At 38.0% G+C, this 23,341-nt stretch overlaps 1 protein-coding gene across 7 annotated transcripts in view; it reads right to left on the minus strand.

The window, feature by feature from the left end:
• The window catches only part of LOC127455958 (ran-binding protein 10-like), a 57,102-nt gene that overhangs the window by 19,170 nt on the left and 14,591 nt on the right, over positions 1-23,341 (minus strand). For 6 of the 7 annotated variants that reach the window (XR_007899765.1, XM_051724176.1, XM_051724174.1 and 3 more), the window contains exons 2-6: positions 21,666-21,777; positions 16,989-17,041; positions 7,226-7,393; positions 7,048-7,070; positions 132-316 (exon numbers count right to left, since the gene is read on the minus strand). Coding sequence is in view for 6 of the 7 variants with exons in the window: in XM_051724176.1 (XP_051580136.1) it covers positions 132-316; positions 7,048-7,070; positions 7,226-7,393; positions 16,989-17,041; positions 21,666-21,777 (541 nt within the window). In the remaining variant the exon portion in view is untranslated. Of the gene's footprint in view, positions 1-131; positions 317-3,610; positions 4,421-4,748; positions 4,816-7,047; positions 7,071-7,225; positions 7,394-16,988; positions 17,042-21,665; positions 21,778-23,341 lie in introns of those variants that run through there. The other variant, XM_051724177.1, reaches the window with a different exon arrangement.

Here is a 23,341-nt window from a genome sequence, read left to right on the forward strand (position 1 = left end):
TGAATCAAGAACAAGCCATCATGACAAAGTTACAATATGCAAGCGAAGTGTGAAATAAACTTCTCAGAACTTTTCAAAAAGTCCATGTGTCTACAAAGCACATTTTCAGGAAGTGATATGAGGCTGCTCACTTTTGCAGTACTGCCTGCCAATCTCCCAGTCTCTCTCCGATGGGGAAGCGGGCAATCATGCTGTGGATCTTGGCCCTCCATTCGCTCATGTAGTCCTCAATGTCAAACACAAAAGGCTGTTGGCCAAAGTTAGCATCTACTATCTCTCCAGGAGTCTGCAGCCCTACTGTGGGGTACAGGTTGGGCTAAAATGAGAGACAAAGAAGAAAAACAGACAGAGTTGATAGAGACAAGAGACTATTTAGATGTAGGACTGGGTGATATATTCAGTACTCATGATAACTGCTCAATGATTTAGCTGCCGATATAAAATTGAGCAACATCATGAATATCGCTAAGAATTTAATGCGCTTTTTATTTGGCCATATAGTTTCCTAAAAAGGGTGTCACTAGACTAGTTTTACAGTCCTTCCTTGTCTTACGAATCGTGAGTATGAGACTGTTAAGCCAAGCGTTTCTGACTGAAACTTCAATGGCGTCAGAATTAGTCAAATCAATTCATTTATGTGAATCAGTTCAAACTTTTGTTTTAATGAATCGACTCACAATTCTGATTCATGGATAGAAGTCCAAATGTAGCCTTTTTTAATATATTAAAATGTGTTAGTAAAATAAATGTAGGTAATAAAAAAAAACATGCCTTAATTTTTTAACTATTTAAAAAACTATTTTTTTTACCGTATTCGTTTTCATAACGGTTCCTCAGATTGGAAAAAAGAAATCACCCTTTTAAGCCATTTCAGAGCAAACATTGTGCAAAACAAATCTCAATATTTTTCAGGTTTTTAACAATGATATTCGATGATTGATATTCTATTACATCACTCTATTCTATTATAAATACACTCACTGAGCACTTTATTAGGAACACCTGTACACCAATTTATTCATGCGATTATCCAATCAGCCAATCGTGTGGCAGCAGTGCAATGCATAAAATCATGCAGATACAGGTCAGGAGCTTCAGTTAATGTTCAACCATCAGAATGGGGAAAAAATGTGATCTCAGTGATTTCGATCGTGGCATGATTGTTGGTGCCAGATTAGCTGGTTTGAGTATTTCTGTAACTGCTGATTTCCTGGGATTTTCACATGCAACAGTCTCTAGAATTTACTCCGAATGGTGCCAAAAACAAAACACATGCAGTGAGCGGCAGTTCTGCAGATGGAAACATCTTGTTGATGAGAGAAGTCAACGGAGAATTGCCAGACTGGTTCGAGCTGACAGAAAGGCTACTGTAACTCAGATAAACACTCTTTAAAATTGTAGTGAGCAGAACAGCATCTCAGAATGCACAACATGTTGAATCTTGAGGCGGATGGGCTACAACAGCAGAAGACCACGTCAGGCACTTTGTTAGGACCATAGTGTTCCTAATAAAGTGCTAAATGAGTGTATACACTGGCGGCCAAAAGTTTGGAATAATGTACAGATTTTGCTCTTATGGAAAGAAATTGGTACTTTTATTCACCAAAGTGGCATTCAGCTGATCACAATGTATAGTCAGGACATTAATAATGTGAAAAATTACTATTACAATTTGACTAGTAACTACTTCAAAGAGTTCTCATCAAAAACTCCTCCACATGCAGCAATGACAGCTTTGCAGATCCTTGGTATTCTAGCAGTCAGTTTGTCCAGATATTCACCCCACGTTTCCTGTAGCACTTGCCATAGATGTGGCTGTCTTGTCAGGCACTTCTCACGCACCTACAAAAGCTCAATGGGGTTAAGATCCATAATACCCTTTTCCAATTATCTGTTGTCCAATGTCTGTGTTTCTTTGTCCACTCTAACCTTTTCTTTTTGTTTTTCTGTTTCAAAAGTGGCTTTTTCTTTATAAGGCCTGCACCCCTGAGTCTTCTCTTTACTGTTGTACATGAAACTGGTGTTTAGCGGGTAGAATTCAATGAAGCTGTGAGCTGAGGACATGTGAGGCATCTATTTCTCAAACTAGAGACTCTGATGTACTTATCCTCTTGTTTCGTTGTACATCTGACCTTCCACATCTCTTTCTGTCCTTGCCAGTTGTGCTTTCTCTTTGAAGACTGTAGTGTACACCTTTCTATGAAATCTTCAGTTTTTTGGCAATTTCAAGCATTGTATAACCTTCATTCCTCAAAACAATTATTGACTGACGAGTTTATAGAGAAAGCTGTTTCTTTTTTTTGCCATTTTTGACCTAATATTGACCTTAACACATGCCAGTCTATTGCATACTGCAACTCAAAAACAACCACAAAGACAATGTTAAGCTTCATTTAACAAATTACATAGCTTTCAGCTGTGTTTGATATAATGGCAAGTGATTTTCTAGTACCAAATTAGCAATTTAGCATGATTACTCAAGGATAAGGTGTTGGAGTGATGGCTGCTGGAAATGAGACCTGTCTAGATTTGATCAAAAATTACTTTTTTCAAATAGTGATGGTGTTGTTTTTTTTTTACATCAGTAATGTCCTGACTATACTTTGTGATTAGTTGAATGCCACTTTGGTGAATTAAAGTACCAATTTCCTTCTGAAACAGCAAAATCTGTACATTATTCCAGACTTTTGGCCACCAGTGTATATTAGGGCTCATGGTTTAACTTGTTAATTTATGCATAAAAAACCCCCACAATTAATCTTGTGTGTGAATGTAACATTCGACTCTGGTGGCTACTGTACTCACTGAAAGTTCGACAGAGCACAACAAAATGCAGGGATCTTGAGACGGGTTTTTCAAAGTTTTAAACTATGTTTAACTTGACACAGTGTCCTGAAAACACAGCGCTTATCACTAGAGACACTAAAAACTAGTGAGATGTGGCACACGCATATATATATTAGGGATGGGCATTTTGGTCATTTTGTCTACTCGAGTACTTGGACTAATTACTCGAGTACTCGACGAGTACTTGAGGGGCAATGACGTGTACATAACAGTATATATATTAACATGTCTGACAAACGTCTTTGGCTGCTGCATTGCGTCTTGTTGTTCCAGTGTATTGTCTATTCATTATTAGAATCAGAATCAGAATGAGCTTTATTGCCAAGTGTGCTCACGTACACAAGGAATTTGTTTTTTGGTGATAGGACAAACAAGCAAGTGCACACAGAACATTACAGTGAGACACAGAATATAAAAGAAGGTAAGAGTATAAACAGACATGCAAAAAAAAAAAAAAAAATAGGACATATAACATAGAATGGCGTATGTACATGTGCAAGTGGTAAAATATGTAAAGGTATGGGTATGTACAGTTATTGAATCAAATATGAGTGAATTTACATATGTACATGAGATATTTATTTACATTATTGCACTATGGGAGTCCTGAAGGCAGTTTAATTGTTCATGTGGTAAATGGTCTGAGGGTAAAAACTGTTCTTGTGCCTGGTTGTCCTAGTGCTGAGTGCTCTGTAGCGCCAACCAGAGGGCAAAAGTTAAAAAAGGGAGTGGACAGGGTGTGTGGGGTCCAGAGTGATTCTACCTGCACGTTTCCTCACTCTGGAGACATACAGGTCTAGGAGGGTGGGCAGGGGGCATCAATAATCCTCTCAGCATGTCATAACTGTCCATTGTAGTTTCCTTCTGTCTGATTTGGTGGCTGAACCAAACCAGACATTTATAGATATACACAGGACAGACTCAATGACGGCTGAGTAGAACTGTGTCAGCAGCTCCTGTGGCAGGTTGAACTTCCTCAGCTGGTGAAGGAAGTACAACCTCTGCTGAGCCTTCTTCACAATGGAGTCTATGTGGGCGTCCCACTTCAGGTCCTGACAGATGGTAGAGCCCAGGAACCTGAATGACTCCACTGCTGCCACAGTGCTGTTCAGGATGGTGGGGTGGGTGGGTTGCAGGGGGATTTCTCCTGAAGTCCACTATCATCTCCACTCTTTTGAGTGTGTTCAGCTCAAGGTTGTTGTGACCATGCCAGACAGCCAGCTGTTCAACCTCCCGTCTGTATGCAGACTCATCACCATCGTGGATGAGGCCAATGAGTGAGCTTAACAGTGGGGTCCTTTGCAGCGCAGTCATTCGTGTACAGGGAGAAAAGTAGTGGAGAGAGAACGCATCCCTGAGAAGCACCAGTGCTAATAGTGAGGGTCCCGGATGTGATTTTCCCTAGTCTCACTAGCTGCTGCCTATCTGTCAGAAAGCTGTTGATCCACCAACAGATTATGGTTGGCATGGAGAGCTGGGTCAGTTTGGTTGAGAGAAGATCAGGCATGATGGTATTGAAGGCTGAACTGAAGTCCACAAATAGGATCCTTATTATAGGCTGCTATAAAATAATCTGTAACAAAATGTACAAAAGATTGCATAATCAAAATGTAATGCATCATATTTTGTCATTATGTGAAGATTCGCTGCCCAACTCAATGGAAGAATGTGCACAACACGCATCTGTCTGTTATTCATTAAGGTTACCATAGTAATCATAAGCACGCACCAGTTTTTTTTAGTGACTGTCTGAACCATCTATTTTCAAATCATGGTTGGCTAAACAGGAGTTGCCATAACCATCATGTTTTTAATATGCATATTAAGTTGAAGTTCAGTTTTGAAGACACTGCATTCTGTTCCATTTAGCTGCCCTCTGTCTAGCTGTTTGAAGCACTCACCTGCTGTATATGCGTTGCTTCAGCGCGTTGAGTTCACTGCCACATGACTGGTTTGTGTGTGTGTGTGTGTGTGTGTGTGTGTGTGTGTGTGTGTGTGTATGTGTGTGTGTGTCCAAATGTTCGCTCCTGTTGTTGCTGTGATGATTCATGAGTGTTCCATTCAAATCGGAGAGTTTGAATTTCCACCTTTCAACTGGGGAAAGTGCAAGGGATTCAAATTTTGTGTCGGACTTCTAACTTGGAAACACTTGCAGAAATCTTTAACTCCCATTTCGTTGTGATGCAGGTGTGCGTTACATCACGCAAATATGTCGGTGCCCAGGGCATGGAGGTTTACAGTCAGTGACAAACATTCACTTTTATTAAATAATATCCATTAACGAGTCAAAGTTCTTACATTAAATGATAATAAAACATGTTTAGCAAATGTTTTGCAGAGACAGGTGTTCAAAACACAGTTAATTAAACTCTCTTCTGATTATCGTAATGATAGCATTGCGGTGTCGTATATCAGTTCGGTTGCTATGAGACATCTCTGACAATCAATATTTCCCTCAAAATCACAAGGTAATCAATCTCAAAATTAAAAACAAGCTCCCTCTTTAACACGTTTGTGTTTAGTTGTCAGGAAATTGTCATTGAATTTCGAATTAAGTAAAAAGTCACCATGCATGATCACCATCGTTTTCATGATCGATCATTGCTGCCACGTCCCAGTACCCGAGTACTCGTGCCCATCTCTAAAATATATATATATATATATATATATATATATATATATATATATATATATATATATATATATATACACACACACACATATATAGTAGGTCTAGCACCACATCTCTAAATCTACATTTGCAACAAAATTAATCCTTTCCTTCTTCAAACCTCAGTTGGCAATGGCTCAGCTGAAGCTCCAGTTTAATCACACTATAGACCATTTCAAGAATGTAAACAAAAACAAAGGATTTAAAACGGTCCAGATGTATTTCCGGATCCTTTCAACAAAGTCTCTTTTTCAAGGTAAGTCAGTCCACTCAGAGGCCGTTTTTGGAACGTTCTTGGGCAGTTTTAGCAGCTATTTTTCTATGTAAACAAGCGGCATAAAAGTGCAGCTCCTATCTACTTGAATGGGGAAAGACCGAAATCTCCAAAACAGTTGGTCAAGATTACGATAAAAGAACAAATTTCATATAATCAGTCAAATCTGACAACCCTGTGCAGCTTCACTTGAGCGGTCCGGCTTCCCTGGGCCTCGACACTTGAGGGGAATAGCGGCCCAGCATCCTGGCCCGTTGGCCACGACGCGTGCTCCAGCTCGCGCCTGGGTTCCGGGGTGCGGGTCCGTGATGCATCTAACTCGCACCGGACCCTCCCCACTCCGTTCCTGGACCTGTAAAGACGCCAGCAGGTTGAGACCGGTCTCCCAAGGAGAGGCGTGCTCGGTGTTTAAAGGTAGCAGTGATGAGGCTCTTCATTGGGATCACGCAAGCCCCATCACGCAAGGCGACGTTGATCCACGGGAATGGCGTGTTGTTCCATCAACTGGTATAATAAATTGTGTTTCTTTACCTCAGATTACGCTAAAAACGCAATTATACCATCTTGTATAGCTAATGCGCATGCCTGTTCTCGAGTTGATTGACAGGCGATTTTTGTATCTAAAAGGTAACATATGCAAAGCGATTTACAAATGAAGAGTGCTACAACACAAGTGATTTATCCTAAGAAGACAGTAACATGAGAATTGCTGCAATGCATAGTTCCACAGTTGGCCAGAAAATTACAAACTAGTACAGAGATGTAAGTCTGACAAAGGCCATGATGATGTATCAGTAAAAGTATTATGAGAAGAAAACAGCTCTGTTCCAAAACCTAGTGAGCAGCCTTGCAGTCTACTCTCAAAATACAGTAGGAATTTACCTTCTAAGTCTGCATTCTAACTGAAATGGAACCTCAGAATTGACTGATTTGGACCCCCCCTTCATAGGCAGCAACTCCATGTGCCACACAAATAGTGCTGCTCTTTGGAAATGCACAGGAGACTCAACTTGCAATTGATTTCAATAGCGCTTGACATTAGCATGTTGCTAAGCTTACTACTGGTACTTTAATAAGCATAAAATCCACAGCACACACAAATATTGGTAGTCCATTTTTAAATATATGTAATGATACTTTTCACACTGGATTTTACCTATGACACCTTAAGTGCTGTCTAGGTAGGCAGCTTGCTAAGTTTTGGAACAGATCTAGTATTTCTTTCTCTGAAAGAGGTCTGTATTGCGATACTTACTGGGAGATCTGTGAAAGCCACACCTGGAGGAACACAAAAGTTCAGAACTGCTTAGTATTGTGGATTCAGAGATTACATAAACAAGATGTAAAGAACAAGATGTGAAGGCCATCAATCTCCCCATCTGATTTATAATTATTTAAAGTTAACAAGATAGTAATTACTATTAAATTATTACCTAAACTGTGTCCGTTCTTGGTGTAGAAGCATGTGTTATTGATGAGGTTCACACAGCAGCCAATAACGTCGCCTGTTGTGAAGGTTGGGCCATATGGTTGGCCCGTCCCTGAGGAGCAAAAGGAGTGTCCATCGTCACCATGGTAACCATAGGAGTGCTTGTCCCAACCTGAGGTGAGAGAGAAAAATAAAATAAATTAAATGTGTAGGACTTCAGGCATTCAAAAACTGCAGAGGAGTGCAAAGGAACAGACTGCAGAATTGCGCAAATTTGCGGTTTAAAATGATAAAATATGTTAAACAGAGCTACTACACTCTTTCTGAGCTACTACACTCATAATTAAACTAGTCAAAATATGTAATAAATGTACATGCACTGGTCATGGAGAGGTGTTGTACTTCTGTGGAGTTCTGCGGGTGCAGATTCTGTGTGTTTGCTATTAAGGAATCTTGTTTCTGCCTCTGTACTGATTTTTGTCACAGGATGAGTCAGAGCTGATCCTAAGCCTGCAGTGTTTCATAGTTTGGGTAACAAGCCATATGGTCTATAGTTTCATAAAATATACTTCTTCTTACATAAATTATGAGCACCGTTGTCATAACCGGGCAGAAAATAATTTTTGGTGGATCTCAGCTGTGTGGGCAGAAATTGCCTTTCCAGATGAAATAGGCTTTGCAGTTTATGACAGGTACAGATAGGGTTTTTTTATAACTACACTACCGGTCAAAAGTTTTGAAACACTCATTTTTTATTATAATTTTTTTTTTCACATTTTAGAATAATAGTAAAGTCATCAAAACTATGGAATAACATAAAATGGAACTATGGGAATTATGTTGTGACTAAACAAAATCCAAAATAAATCAAAACTGTGTTATATTTTAGCATCTTCAAAGTAGTCACCCTTTGCCTAGAATTTGCAGACATGTACTCTTGACATTTTCTAAACCAGCTTCTTGAGGTATCACCCTGGGATGCTTTTTAAACAGTATTGAAGGAGTTCCCATCTATGTTGGGCAATTATTGGCTGCTTTTCTTTATTATTTGGTCCAAGTCATCAATTTCAAAAACGTTTTCTATAATTCAATTTTAGATTTATAATGAAATAAATTAATATGGTGGCACAATGATATTTTTGTCTACAAAACTAATTTCAAACATTTAAGCATACGCCTTCAGATCAAAAGATTTTTAAGATCATGAGAAACATTTCAGTCAAGTGTTTCAAAACTTTTGTCCGGTAGTGTACATGAAAAGATTGTCCTTGAACAGCATAAATGGCCACGGCAACCCTGGAGCTTATGCAGAGTGCAGCTGGACAAGCCTGCCTGAATTTTACAAGACCATCTCAGCAATGCAGTCAGATAGGCACTGCCTCAAACCACCAAGTGGAGGAGTCCGTCTACATCACTAACTGACAATCTCACTCAAAAATAGCAGATACAAACATGATCAGTGGGAGAAACAGGACAACTGTAATTGTAAACACACACTTCTCTCTGCATGAGAAAAAGAAGTGGGGTCGTTTCACTTTGAAACATTTTTAACATTTTAATGTTCACATCAACCATCAGAATGGGGAAAAAATGTGATCTCAGTGATTTTGACCGTGGCATGATTGTTGGTGCCAGATGGGCTGGTTTGAGTATTTCTGTAACTGCTGATCTCCTGGGATTTTCACGCACAACAGTCTCTCGAGTTTACTCAGAATGGTACAAAAAACATCCAGAGAGTGCCAGTTCTGTGGATGGAAACGCCTTGTTGATGAGAGAGGTCAACAGAGAATGGCCAAACTGGTTCGAGCAGATAGAAAGTCTACAGTCACTCAGATAACCCCTCTGTACAATTGTAGTGAGCAGTATAGCAACTCAGAATGCAAAACACGTCGAACATCGAGGTGGATGGGCTACAATGGCAGAAGACCATGTCGGAAACATTATTAGGACCATAGTATTCCAAATAAAGTGCTAAGTAACTGTATGTAATGAAGATTAATTCATTAAAGTTCTAGAAGACTTTAGCTGATCAATATATTTTAGTGAAAAGGATTCAACTTGCTACTGACAATAATAATTTAGGTCCCACTTTTGTTTTAAGAACACATTATGCCTAACAGCTGAAAGAATAAATACTGTACAAGGGTGAAAACTATTCAGGATTAAAGAAATATTAAAGCAATAATATTATTAAAATAAAAAAGGGTTTTCCTCCCGTAATTGGGGCAATGGTAACACTTTGACTTGTGTTAATTTAAAATTATTATCTAATCTCTTTTAGATAATTTTTAGAATTTTTTTCTTATACAAAAAGATAGAAGGTAGATTTATTGTAGTCTGTGAATTTTGAAGGAAATGTAAAAACATTTTTTTTTTTACAATCATCCCTAGTCTCCCGTCCATGATAACAAATGGTATTGTGCAAGTAACTATAGTGGATTTGAAACGGAGTAAACAAGTGAATTCTGTGAATGACAGACTGAACAGATGCAAACAGAATGAAAAAAGAGAAAGTAAAGTAGTGGGGGCTTGTTGTGTGGGAAGTGGTAAGGTATTAGATTAATCTGCAGAGCAGAGAAGGCCGGGATATTACTCCTAAAGCAGAGCTCAGTGTTCCCTTCATGCTAATGAAATGGGAAGGGCTCCAGCATGAGATCAGAGACATGGAGGTCGACGGGGCATGTAAAACCATTACATTCAAACTGCACACATACACGCAGCCATACAAAATGATCTAAATCTCTTCTTCGCATGGTTCAATAGGGACAGCAACCAAACCATCACTAAGCTGACATCATGCGCACTGGTGCTGAACTCCCACGAGGTGAGACGGACCCTAAGCCACATCAACCCCAATAAAGCCGCTGGACCTGATGGAGTTCCCTGACGGGTCCTGAAACACTGCGCGTCACGTGGAGGAGGAGTCAGGAAAAGTGTCATTGTTTACATTGTTTTTTTTTATTATTATTTGGAAACGATTTTTATTTTATTTTATATTGTTTTGAAATTGTTTTGGACTGTTTTGGTTTGTGAACGGCGCTTGGTCTGTGCTCTGTGCAAGTTTCTCTTGTAAACAATGACGCGCTTCCTGACCCCTCCTCCATGTGACATGTGACCTTACCAACGAGTTTACGTCATCCCTCTCATGAGCGCACGTCACAGAGATGTACCGAAGCAAACATTTGTAGTTAAAAAGTATGCAAGTATTGTTTTGTTTCTCAAAATAATCAATCCTTGCGTTCAGAAGAACTTTATTTGTCAACTGGAGTCATGTGGATTATTTTAATGCACCTTAAATATGCATTTTGGACCATCAAAAAATGGAGGACATTCACTTGCATTGTTCAGAGGTGGAGGCCTGAAATGAAATCCTAAAAGTCTTAAATTCTGTTTTAATGAAGAAAGAAACTTGGATGGCCTGAGGGTGAGTAAATTATCAGCAAATTTTCATTTTTGGGTGAACTATTCCTTTAACACACATATAAAGTAACATCCCCCCTTCCCTGGATTAATACCAGTTTGCTCACAGGGCAAACAGGTCACTGAGGACGATGTCTCACTGGCCGTTCACACTGCCCTGTCTCACTTGGAACAGCAGGACTGTTATGCCAGGATGTTGTTCATTGATTATAGTTCTGTTTTCAACACCCCCATTGAACTTTCTTTCCAGCAGACCACAAACAGTGAGCATGGGAAAGCACTCCTCCTCCCCATAACACTGAACACTGGAGCACCTCAGTGCTCTGTGCTGAGCCCCCTCCTATATTCCCTCTTCATGTATGACTGCAAACCCATCCATGATTCCAACATCATAATCAAGTTTGCTGACGACACCACCGTGATAGGCCTGATCTCTAACAACGAGTCAGCCTACAGAGAAGAGGTTGAGAACCTGGAAAGCTGGAGTCGGGAAAACAACTTTCTCTTAATTCAAAGAAAACAAAAGGACTGATCTTGGACTTCAGGAGACAGAGGAACAACGGTCACTGACTCATCAGCATTAATGGTGTGAAGGTGGAGGCAGTTCAGAGCTTCAGATTCCTGGGAGTCTTTATCAGCCAAGACCTGACATGGACCATCAACACGACAGCGATGGCCAAGAAAGGTCTTAAGAGGCTTCCTTTCCAGAGGAGCCTGAAGAAAGCACAACTCCCACAAAAGCTGTGATCTACTTCTACAGGTGCGCCATTGAGTCCATCATTACATACTGCATTAGAGCATGGTACCCTGGCTGCACCTCTGAGAACAGGAAGGCCCTCCAGCGCATCATTAAAACGGCCCAGAAAATCACTGGCTCACATCTTCCAACACTGGAAGAAATCTTTAGAACCCGCTGAAGCCACGAACATCTGTAAAAACCTGACCCACCCTGGTCACAGCATCTTCACCCCTTTGCCGTCTGGCAAGCGTTACAGAGCCATGTATGCCCACACGACCAGGCTGAAGAACAGCTTTTACCCCAGAGCTGTCACACTGCTGAACACACAGTGCTCACTTTCCACCTTATAACAGAACAACTACTGTAACTGTACTGGACCTCAGTTACTATGACTGTTCCTCTTATTTATTCGAGAAATCGTGATTTTGCCAAAAAATATTGCAAACACTAAAGTTAGATACGTTGCAAATCCACCAAAGGTTAAATAAGGAAGAGAAAAAGATTTCATAGCGCTTGTCTTAATGCCACTCCCGATCTGATCAGCTGCACGTGTGTGTTGCGCTCCAACTGAATGTGACAGGTTAACAACACGGAGACTGATATTAAAGACAGCGGTAATATTCCCAATATGATTGTACACAGTGTGATTGTAGCTCAGCTTCGTCCATCATGCAGGTATACACCGGCTTAAGACCATAACTGGCCTCGGTGTGCGCATGTTGATGAACGGTCTCCTTTCTTTTCTTTTTACCCATAAAAAGCACTAGTTACGTGACAGTTATGGGCGCTTCATTTCAAATCATAGATAAGCTATATATGGGAGAATCAAACATCTACTGCTCCTTTTGCCATGATGATTCAGATAGATCGCTAATTATTGCTTTGTTCTGTGAGATGTTTCAAGTGTTCTGCATCTATAGCCAACATTTGGCAAGCGTTCATTTTCACAAACTTTGCGAGTTGAATTGTAATGATAAATTATTTCATATTGCTGCGCTGCTCAGTGTGAGCCGCTAGAGGGCGCATCTCTATCTACAGCGGTTTATGAATATACACACAAATTGTTTGATATACAAATGAGTATTTTCTAGATAAACCTGATCATTTATTGATAATGATTTCTAGATAACTCTCTAGATAGACTTGGTTTAGATTAAATGAATACCTACACTAGCTAAGAATTATTTTGCAGTTTTCTTATTCTATTATTTCTGAACATCTGGGTTTATTAGATTTTAATTTATTTTACATTTATACTCTGTTGACAACTTCCCCTGTGCTGTATTTGGTGAGTTTGTACATTTTTCTTGCACACCTTTGTTTCCTATAATGGAAAGAACTTGGATTTCTGTAACCAGGTTGCCTTGCATTCTAATAAAGAACATACAATTTGAATCTTGTTGGAGTACATTTAAAAGTTAAAAAAAAACAAAAAACAAATAGTGAATCGTCCATAAGTTAAAATCGAGATTTTCTTTCTTTGCCATATCGCCCAGCCCCATCTCTGCTCAGAAATACTCAAACCAGCCCGTCTGGCACCAACAATCATGCCACGCTCCAAATCACTGAGATCACATTTTTCCCCATTCTGATGGTTGATGAGAACATTAACTGAAGCTACTGACCCGTATCTGAATGATTTTATGCATTGCACTGCTGCCACACGATTGGCTGATTAGATAATCGCATGGATGACTGTTGGTGCAGACGGGCTGGTTTGAGTATTTCTGTAACTGCTGATCTCCTAGGATTTTCACACACAACAGTCTCTAGAATTTATTCCAAATAGTGCCAAAAACAAAAAACATCCAGTGAGCGGCAGTTCTGTGGACGGAAATGCCTTGTTAATGAGAGAGGTCAACAGAGAATGGCCAGACTGGTTCGAACTGATAAAGTCTATGGACTCTGATAATTGCTCTGTACAATTCCGGTGAGAAGAATAGTATCTCAGAATGCTATTCTAAGATGCGGGTTGGGGCTGTTTTGGTGGCATGAGGGGGACCTACACAATATTAGGCAGGTGGTTTTAATGTTGTGGCTGATCGGTGTAATTCCATGACCATGGGAACACTGTAAAGATCTAAGGACCCACCCTGTCCTCGCCAGAATAACTCTGAAAAGACATCTTATGCTTCCCAAAGAACCCGCTTTGCTGTTTAACACTGGATAATAACATCCCAACTATTTCATTATTAGATCTTCAAAGAAACATGAACACAAATTTTAGCATTTTTCCAAAAACCTCTAAACATCCAACCCTGCACATGAACATAACATTCATTACACCAGCAAAGAACCCAGCTCCAGTCAAGGATCCACCAACAAGCACAGGCAGAAAATCATGCTGCTGGCAAATGCTATAGGCATAGATTAAACACGCTAGAAAATGCATGGGCCAGCCTATTTGCATTTGTTCACATTTCCTCTCTATTCCAAAGCACTCTAGGACAAAGAGCGGTTTAAGCAGAGAGGATTGGGGTGAATGAACACACAAGTTATAGTCAGCAGGCACATGCCGAATTGGCTAGATTGCTCCAAAGCGTTTCAAAGGCTTCAGGCACATTTGAGAAGCCAATGAGCAGGTGACAGTGTCGCTGGATTGGTCACAGGTATAACGGGAGGGTGACATGACACCAACTGTGACCTCTCTCTCTCTCTCTCTCTCTCTCTCTGCAAACATCCAGCTCTCATGCTCTTTTCTAATTTTTCAATTGCATTTAAATTTTAGTCCAATTTTTTTGCCTTTTGAACGTTGTTAGCTATTACCAATGTAAATGTTGGCAATTTAAAGGAATATTCCGGGTTCAATATAAGTTAAGCTCAATCAACAGCATTTGTGGCATTATATTGATTGCCACATATATTAATTTCACTTGCCCATCCTTTTCTTTTAAAAAAAGCACAACTCTGGGTTACAGTGAAGCACTTACAATGGAAGTCATAAAAGTTAAAATACTATTTCAAAATTTTAGTCACAAGACGTAAACAATATGAGTGTTATTATGAATATATATATATATATATATATATATATATGTACATACAGTGTATATAGTGTATTTTAGCTTGATAAAATCACTTATTAACCTTTTGTGTAAAGTTAAAGACAAATTTTACAACTTCGTTTCCATGATGATATAATGTCAACAAACCCTAAAATGACTGTAAAAATGACAATTTAAACAACTTTACAGCTCAAATAATTCACAAGATTTAACAGAAGAATCAATGTAAGTGCTATTATAAAATGATAAGCTTCACATCTCTGCCTTCTGCCTCATTCAATTCCATTGTAAGTGACTCACTGCAAGTTAAATTTTTGCATTTTTTAAAGAAAAGGAGAAACGAGTCAAAATTATTTTTTGTGGTAATCAACATTATGCCACAAATGCTGTCGATTAAGCTCAACTTGTATTAAACCCGGAATATTCCTTTAAGTGAAGCAGTAATAGTAGTAATCTAATTCAACACTGATCTGAAAATGTAATTTATTATGCCAACTCACTGTTTTTCAAATGATCAAATCATAAATGTATACAAATTATACAGAAAGTTTAGGAGATTTCCATCAAATTTCAACACTGGTTATTCACAAAATTTTGTCTATTATGATTATGCCCTCAGCTACAAATTAGTGTGCAGAACTCAAAACTGCGTTAAACACATTTTACACATTCTCATTTAAATAAATTCAGCAGAATTCTTAACTTCCCCCAAAATCAGCTGGAAAATGCAAATAAATAAATAATAATAATAATGATAAAATAGATTTTTTCCAGTTGCCAATTTCTGACATTTTCTTTTCACCTTTCTTGATTAAAGAGAGTGAGCACATTTCATTTAGTTTTTGCCATCAAAAATGGAGAAATTTGTTTAGTTACTGTGTCTTTTTTGACAAATATTTTAATCACAGTTTTTGTCAATTAATTTTACTGGTCTAGTATATCGTGATATTTTATCGATATTTTCAGGCCAAGTATTGATATTATAATTAAACATTTTTCACATTATGGTGATGGAAAACATTATTTCTCTTTGCCAAATCGATCTAGAAACAATCAACACCAGTCCCTTAGAAGGTGCAGTTATCATGCTTTACAGATAATCACCCACCGTTACTAAAATGTATTACAATTTTACAGTAGTAACATTAACGGAGGTATTTTAACAAAAAAGTTAGCATCATATTGCTAACCTTTTAGGTGAACTATTATACTTATATGTATTGAAACTGTGTTGTAATAAATAACGATTTTAAAGGGTTTAGGCTACTACTGTCTTCATAAATACTATAATTTATTTTTAGAAAGACTAGCTACATTGACCCTAACCAAAGAAATAAGGACCCATTATGGACTTATATGCGTATAGCTTTGCATTGTACTGTACATGGATATTACAAAATAAACTCACCTTGATTTGTAAACTGGCACTTTTATATTAATTGAACAATGCATTTGGTGATTTGGTAACAGTTCTCTGAAATCCAATGAAGATGAATGGAAAAACATTATCGCAATATCTCGTAGTTTTGAAATTGCAATACACCAAAAATAAAGAATCGCAATAATATCGTATCGTGACCTAAATATCGATATAATATAGTATCGCCAGTTACCTTGTGATTCCCACCCCTACTTCACACCCTCTGGTGTGTGAATAGATACTTTGTAAGAATGAAAAGATCTTCTCTGATTAATTTTAGCTTTCAGCTCTGAATAACTATGACAAGGCTTTGTGATCGCAGAACATTCAGGATGCCAGTTAAAATTCATTGAGGAAAACCAATAATGAGATCTAGGTCTCCTCTCCTTCCTCTCTACCTTTCCTTTGAGGACACAATGAGAGAAAAAAATACATCAAAATGTTCTTCCTGAGATTAACTGTGGTATACAGACAGAAAAACTCTGAGATGTATTTGCATTTGCAAGGTCATTCTGACAGCTAATGGCTTTCACCAGGACATGTTGAAGCATGTTTCAGGCCTAAATTGCAGTCTGACTGTGTGATAGAAATATATTAAAAAGTTTAAGGGGAAGAGTTTGAGAGGATCTTAGGCTACAAGACCAGAGCTCAAAGAGAACACTGAAATGCAAATATTTATCTGACTAAAGACATTTTTGTGGGCTACATTTGCACTATGCACTGCAGTATCTGAAATTAAAGGTATTTGGCATTCTGCACTTTCATAAGGGCCTATTTTTTTCTAATCTAACCATTTAAAATATACACTTAGTGTCATCCATTCATTTAAAATACCTTGATTTAACCTTATTAAATTTCATCTTTATTCACTAATATTATTACATAACTACATCAAGAATGTATTGCCTCTTACCTAAAGTATATCATCAAATCAACATCAAGTCATTTTATGGGTACTTTGTACAGCTAGGTTAAGAAAACATTAAGAAACATACAGGTATCAGTAGTTATCAATAAAAAAATTTATTAATTATTTTGCACACATATTTTGAAATTCTAAGTCATTTTTGTCACTCTCTTTGGCATTCTGTGGAGACCCTGATGCAAACTCCAACACAACCTCTCATTAGAAAAATAAACAGTCATGATCTGTGACCCGTGGTGAGGTCTCCTGTTAACTCACCAGGCAGTCTGTTCATGTTGACACCCTGGGCTGACAGTCCAATTCCCATGTACCTGCAAATACCAATGGAGATAGGACAAAGGTGAGCTTCATTAAACATGAGGACACATGCCTTCACTTTACTGGAAACAAAAATTAATGAGATCTTTTATAATGATCATTCATTTGTTTGTTTGAGAGGTCCATTAGCTACAGTAGTCGCAGGAAGGGGTAGGAACTTTTTTCATTTTTAGACAGTTATGATATGCCCAAACCTAAGGCATGGATTCAAACATGTTGTAGGGTCAAATTATCAGAGCAATTATAATCCTGAGACTGTGAAATTGTCTTTATACTTAGGTGCAGTGAAGTCCAAAAGTCTGAGAGCACCAATGAAAATGCTTCTACTTTTCATTTTCCTAATTTAATATTTTTTTTATTTACAAATTAGGTTATCAGCATAACATCAAAGTGAAAAGCAGACTTAAAAAATTACCATGAATTTCAGAATTTCATGGTATTTGAAAAAATCTCACTTTTGCTTTGAAGTGACATGAAACCCCCTTAGTTCAGCACCAGTCGTTCACACCTCAGACTTAAAAAAAGGGTCATGACAGGGGTGAGGAAATATGTAAAAAGGTGGGTGGGAAGGGGGAGAACAAGAGGGGGTCAAGCACAACAATTCATGCACTCTCACTGAACAATTGCACTGCAGGTTTTACTCTTACGTAAAACTCCGGAATTCTGTCAATGGTTTTCCGCTGTGTTAAAAAATGTTGTTAGGCATGCACATGCGCACTCTTCAAACACCCATCAGAACGCTGCTTATGTGTTTACATGGCCACATTAAGACGTGGTGTGTTAAACTGCTTTCTCTTAATCCCTTAAGCGGTGTAAGGAAATCGTAATTCTCGTTTACATAAAGTTTCAGAATGCTGCTTTCTGCAAAAACCCTGGAATAAGCAGTTTTCCAAAGTGCATGTAAACATGGTCAGTTTACATAGGGTAAACTCTATGAAGGTAAAATTGTGCCTAAATGATTTGCATGCACAGAGTAAGATTTGTGAAAGCGTAAATCAAATTGCAAGTGTAAAAATAAATTGCATGCGCACAGAACGTTTTGTAAAGGTGTAAATCAAGTTGAAAGCATAAGGAACATATTAGCAATACTTTAATGCTTTGCATAAGTGTAATTCATGTGTTGTGAATCTGTAATTTCTTATTAGCACAAAGTAAATTTGGTGTGTATTCTTCTAACTTCCTTTTTTTTCCCACGCTTACAATTCTGGCACTGTTTTTGCTCCTAAACATGGCCAAAAACATTGCAAACCTGCAGTCATTGATATGCAAGCAAAGAAAGGGTGTCATGAACAGCAAAAGGGATTGACTGCATAGAATCAGTCTGTAACGTGTAAATGACTTGTGTTTGTGGCATAAATAATTTCCAGAAATAATCCGATATACACTGTTCCGTCTTCCCAGCACGAATTTCTCACTGAAAAGAGTTTTGCAAACGCGAGGGGGAAGACGGGTCTACCTGCTTCTAGTAACCAATTAAATGAGGTTTTCCTTGACCAGTTTACTCTGACCTGACCTGGTTTAACAACGTGACAGACAGCTTCTTCTTCATATGGCTAAGCGTCGTTCCTCTGGGTATCTCTCCTCTCTTAAATTTTAATACATACACGTTCTTTTATTGCGAGTGTAAAGTTGAGCTGACACCATTTATTGATATAAATCTCAATCTGGTGTTCAAATGTTTCTTCTTGTTGCTGTTCATTGTTTTAATTATATTTTAATTACTTTCAATTATCATTGGGATGGATGGATGGATGGATGGATGGATCTTGCTGGTATCATTTAACTCCTTCTAAAAAACAAAATGATTTAAGAAAACTATCTATCTACTGTATCTGTTCACAGAGTTTCATTTTATATGGCTTACTTTATTCATTTGTCTTCTAGCATGAGTTCTGTGATACCAGCTAATTTCATCTATTCACCAAAATGCCTCGCCAATGATAATTAATAGTAAATATAAATATAGCTGCAAGCAGCGATGACGGGCCCAAGCACCATGGGTCCATTTCCACCCGGAGGCTTTCCGAAAACAATGCAAGGTGGACACATGCATTTAGCATTTGACATTATTCTAAACAATTTTGAAGCAATTTGGGTAAATATGAGAGGACTATTTTAAAGTCTGTTATAAGAGCCACACTGCCTGCTGCCAGGTGGTGGCACTATGACAGTGACCCAAAATAGTCACATCCATGTGATTAGCCTCCAATACTAAACATACATCTCAATTTCGATCTAAATCACACATTGCACACAGAAGATATAAGACACTTCCTGTTCCCCATTTTTCGCCATTAATTTAATGCATCGCCATGGCAACACCGTTCAATATATTAAAAATATGTTCACAATTTAGCATCTTCAGTGTCTTGTCATAATGTTGTCTAAATGTGAGGACAGTCTCATAAATTCCCTAGGAGGAATATTTAAAAGTTCAGAGACTGCAATATTAAAAAACTCCAAAATGGCAGACTTCCTGTTGGGCGGACCTAATGACTACAATCTTGAAAGTTGTCCGGCTTGATGAGAACTATATATGTACTAATTCTGGTGACTGTATGTGAAAATGGGGGTGCTACAGAGGCCGTCTTACATGCCCATGCAAAACTCTTTTCAGTGAGAAATTCATACGCAGTCAATCCGTTTTGCTCTTAATGACACCCTTTCTTTGCTTGCATATCACTGACTGTAGGTTTGCAATGATTTTGGCCATGTTTAAGTGCAAATTGACTTTGTGTTAATACGCAATAACAGATTCACAACACATGAATTACACTTCTGTAAAGCATTAAAGTATTGCTAATATCTTGCAACTTGATTAACAATGTTCTGTGCGCATGCAATTTATTTTTACACTTGCAATTTGATTTACGCTTTCACAAATCTTAATCTGTGCATGTAAATTTTTCTATCATGCTTGTAACTTCATTTACGCTTTTACAAATCTTACTTTATGCATAAAAATCATTTAGGCACTATTTTACCTTCATTAAACTCTTGTTTTAGTGAATCAGTTTATTGACAGGTGAGGTGGCGCTTCAATGCTGCCAGGACACATACAGGACGAATTAGCGTTTACACCTCAAATGCAATGTGGTCACATGCATTTTTGACCACATTCGTATGTGGTTTCAGTGATCCGATCACATAACGTTTTAGACCCCGTTTAGACCTGTGTTTAGGGCTGACCACATTTGATTGGATCACCCGAAATGCATCATAATACCAGTTGGAAACGGCATCCAAATCTCCACATCTGAAAGTGAAAGTGGATATTTTGAGTAAAAAAATTACTTAAATATTGATCTGTTTCTCACCCACACCTATCATATATTTTCTGAAGATATGGATTTAACCACTGGACTCATATGGATTACTTTTTTGTTTCCTTTATGTGATTTTTGGAGCTTCAAAGTTCTGGCCACCATTCAATTGCATTGTATGAACCTACAGAGCTGAAATATTTTTCTAAAAATCTTTGTTTGTGTTCTGCAGAAGAGAGACAGTCATACATATCTAAGATGGCATGAGGGTGAGTAAATGATGAGAGAATTTTCATTTTTGAGTGAACTCTTCCTTTAACTTTCTTCTTGATGACAGAGCACCATTAAACTCTGTAGGCCTAAATCCCAGAAACTTTTGAACAGTGTATGTGATGAGTAGTGTTCGCTCCAGGTCTGGTTATCGACTGTGGTCCATTCAGATGAGTGATTCCGATCGTACCAGGGTGTTCTGTGTAAAAGCCCAGTCTCATACCTGGGTCAGGAACTTCTGTCACGTCCACCTGTGATTTTGAATTCTCCGCTGTAATGAAATCTCACCATGGAGCCCCTCTTATATCTGTTTCGCGAGTGCTGCTGAACTTGCGCCGACCAAGAACTGTTGTCACGTCCAAGTTTGAGTTTGAATTCTCCGCTGTAATGCAAGCTCATGCATGAAGCAGTGCAATGATTGGATGGAAGTGCTACTTCTCATGAATAATGTGGAGAAACGCTCAGAATCGAATGACGTATTAGTGTACTCTACTCCAACCACAACTCAGAGTTTACACATATACTGTACCTTGTATTTTATGACATTGCTTCAAGTTTAGTTTTTAAACCAGAAGAACGAAATGGCTAAAAAAAAAAAAAAATGAACTAAATAAATAAAATAAATAACTTTCCCCATAACAATAAACATAATGAGTGCTATAATTGTTTTCAATGATGTGCAACCTGTACATACCTGTTAACATCTCAAAAAAATTGTTTTGGGGTTTCATGTCCCTTTAATGACAGCATGAACTCTTGTGCAAAACCAAATGATCTATACATGAGCAAGTTTCAAAGAGCATCTTGTGTGCCTTAATGGAAGCAAGGAAATCTGACCTACTGTACAAAAGAGTTACATGGTCAATGACACAAATTTGTTTCAATTTGATTAGAAACGTGCTTAAATATTATATCTTAAATTTTAAATTTTACATCATAACTTTTCTAAAAAAAATTCAAAATTTTAAAACTTTGTTTATTTTCAAGTTTTAACAGAAAAAACTGATTTCCAATGTGGTCTCAGACTTTTGAACCTGACTCTATTTAAAATGAATGCATTCAACCAGAACCTGTTTTCACTTACCCATCCCTTCCTTTGCTTACGATCTTCACCTCAAAATAGTAGATGCCACAGGCGGCAGGGATGGGATGGGTGGCCCGAACGGACGCTGCATCCTTGTGGTTTTTTCCGTGGCCTAAAGTAAGATGGAAACATTTAAGGAAATAAGTCACTGACCAAACACCCTCTGGTATGAATCACTTTCTACATAAATAACAACAAGTTCCAAGGAATGTTTTAAAGGTGAAGCATGTAATTTCTGTGCCACTACCTTCACCGAAATGGAACACAAAAACAGTAATTGTTTTCAAACAGCATATTCTATTAATTGGACAAACAGATAGTCACAAACTGACGGATTTGGGAAGGCCAGGATGCTCAAACACACATAGCAATGATTAGACAGAACAGCAAAGTCACAGTTTCCACTTTTTGAGGAAATGTATCTACTTTACTTAAGAGTTGTCTCTTCATATCAAAGCTGAAGCACTTCTGCTGTAAACACCATGTCACTGTGGTGCTCTGTTTATTTTGAGCGACCTGTCCAGCCTGGCACAACAACATTGACTCCAATGGTGTGAGTTTGGGGCAGGACAATCTTTTAATATGATCAACAGCAGACGGGGGAGTGTTCGAAAAAGCAGTTTGAGAACAATGTTTATTTTTGCAATTCTTTTTAGTGACTCTTGTAGCCCAGAAGTTACATACTTCAGCTTTAAACTGGGATAGGAAAAAATATTTTAGCAAACGAAAATTACACATTTTAACTTTCAGGGAAGATACAGTATACAGGCTTATCACCAATGTCCTATGAGGCTATCAATGTGTCTGATCAGCTAATTATATTATACATGGAACAAACAATGTTCTGTTCAGCCTACCTAACATGTTTCACGCAGGCACTCTCACTCAAAGACATGCGAAAGGACAAGTATGGGCAGCGAACATGTTTTTGCGTGCATCTGTACGTTTTTAAAATTGTTTTCCTATGTAACACGTGCTGGAAGGATGTCTTTGACCATTTGCACCATGACTCGCAAAGGATCGTCGCATTCGTTAGAAACCGTGTCACATTAAAAAGACACATGTGCTCTGTTTCATTCGTTGGGCTCCATCTTGCTTGCTTTTAGCGCAGGTGTCACAAATATTTGACGTTCTGAATAAATTCAGGATGCTAAAAGGACTTCATGTGACTGTTACACTCTTACACATGATTCCAGATTGTTTTGCACCAAGCAAATTTTCAGAACTTGATAAATGGTAAGTTGTGTTTTTTTTCTTTTCCCTTCTGCTCTGGTGTACTGAGGGGCCACCATGCCTTGTTAAAACTGTGTACTAGTATGTTAGCTGTTATGAATGTTGTCTATGATGAAGGGCTGGGTATTAATAAAGATTTCCCGATTTTATTCAGATTTACAAGCTCTCAATTCGATCCGATATTGATTCATATGGGTATATTAACTTTAGAATGTCCTTTTTGCTTACATATGAAAGATCTGTACCTTCTTTCTAGGTACATTATGAAAACATTTTTTTTACTATTTATATTTTATTAGTTTTGAATCATATTGGTCACATTTTAGCTTTTTAAAAATGAACAAATCCATGTATTCAATCAATAGATATAATATTGCATACTGCATCTAATTTTTTGCTACTTGTTTAATTATTTAATTGCATGATGTTTCCTATTTACACTG

The sequence above is a fragment of the Myxocyprinus asiaticus genome, chromosome 18, assembly GCF_019703515.2.
Source record: "Myxocyprinus asiaticus isolate MX2 ecotype Aquarium Trade chromosome 18, UBuf_Myxa_2, whole genome shotgun sequence".
NCBI classification, from domain to species: Eukaryota; Metazoa; Chordata; class Actinopteri; order Cypriniformes; family Catostomidae; genus Myxocyprinus; species Myxocyprinus asiaticus.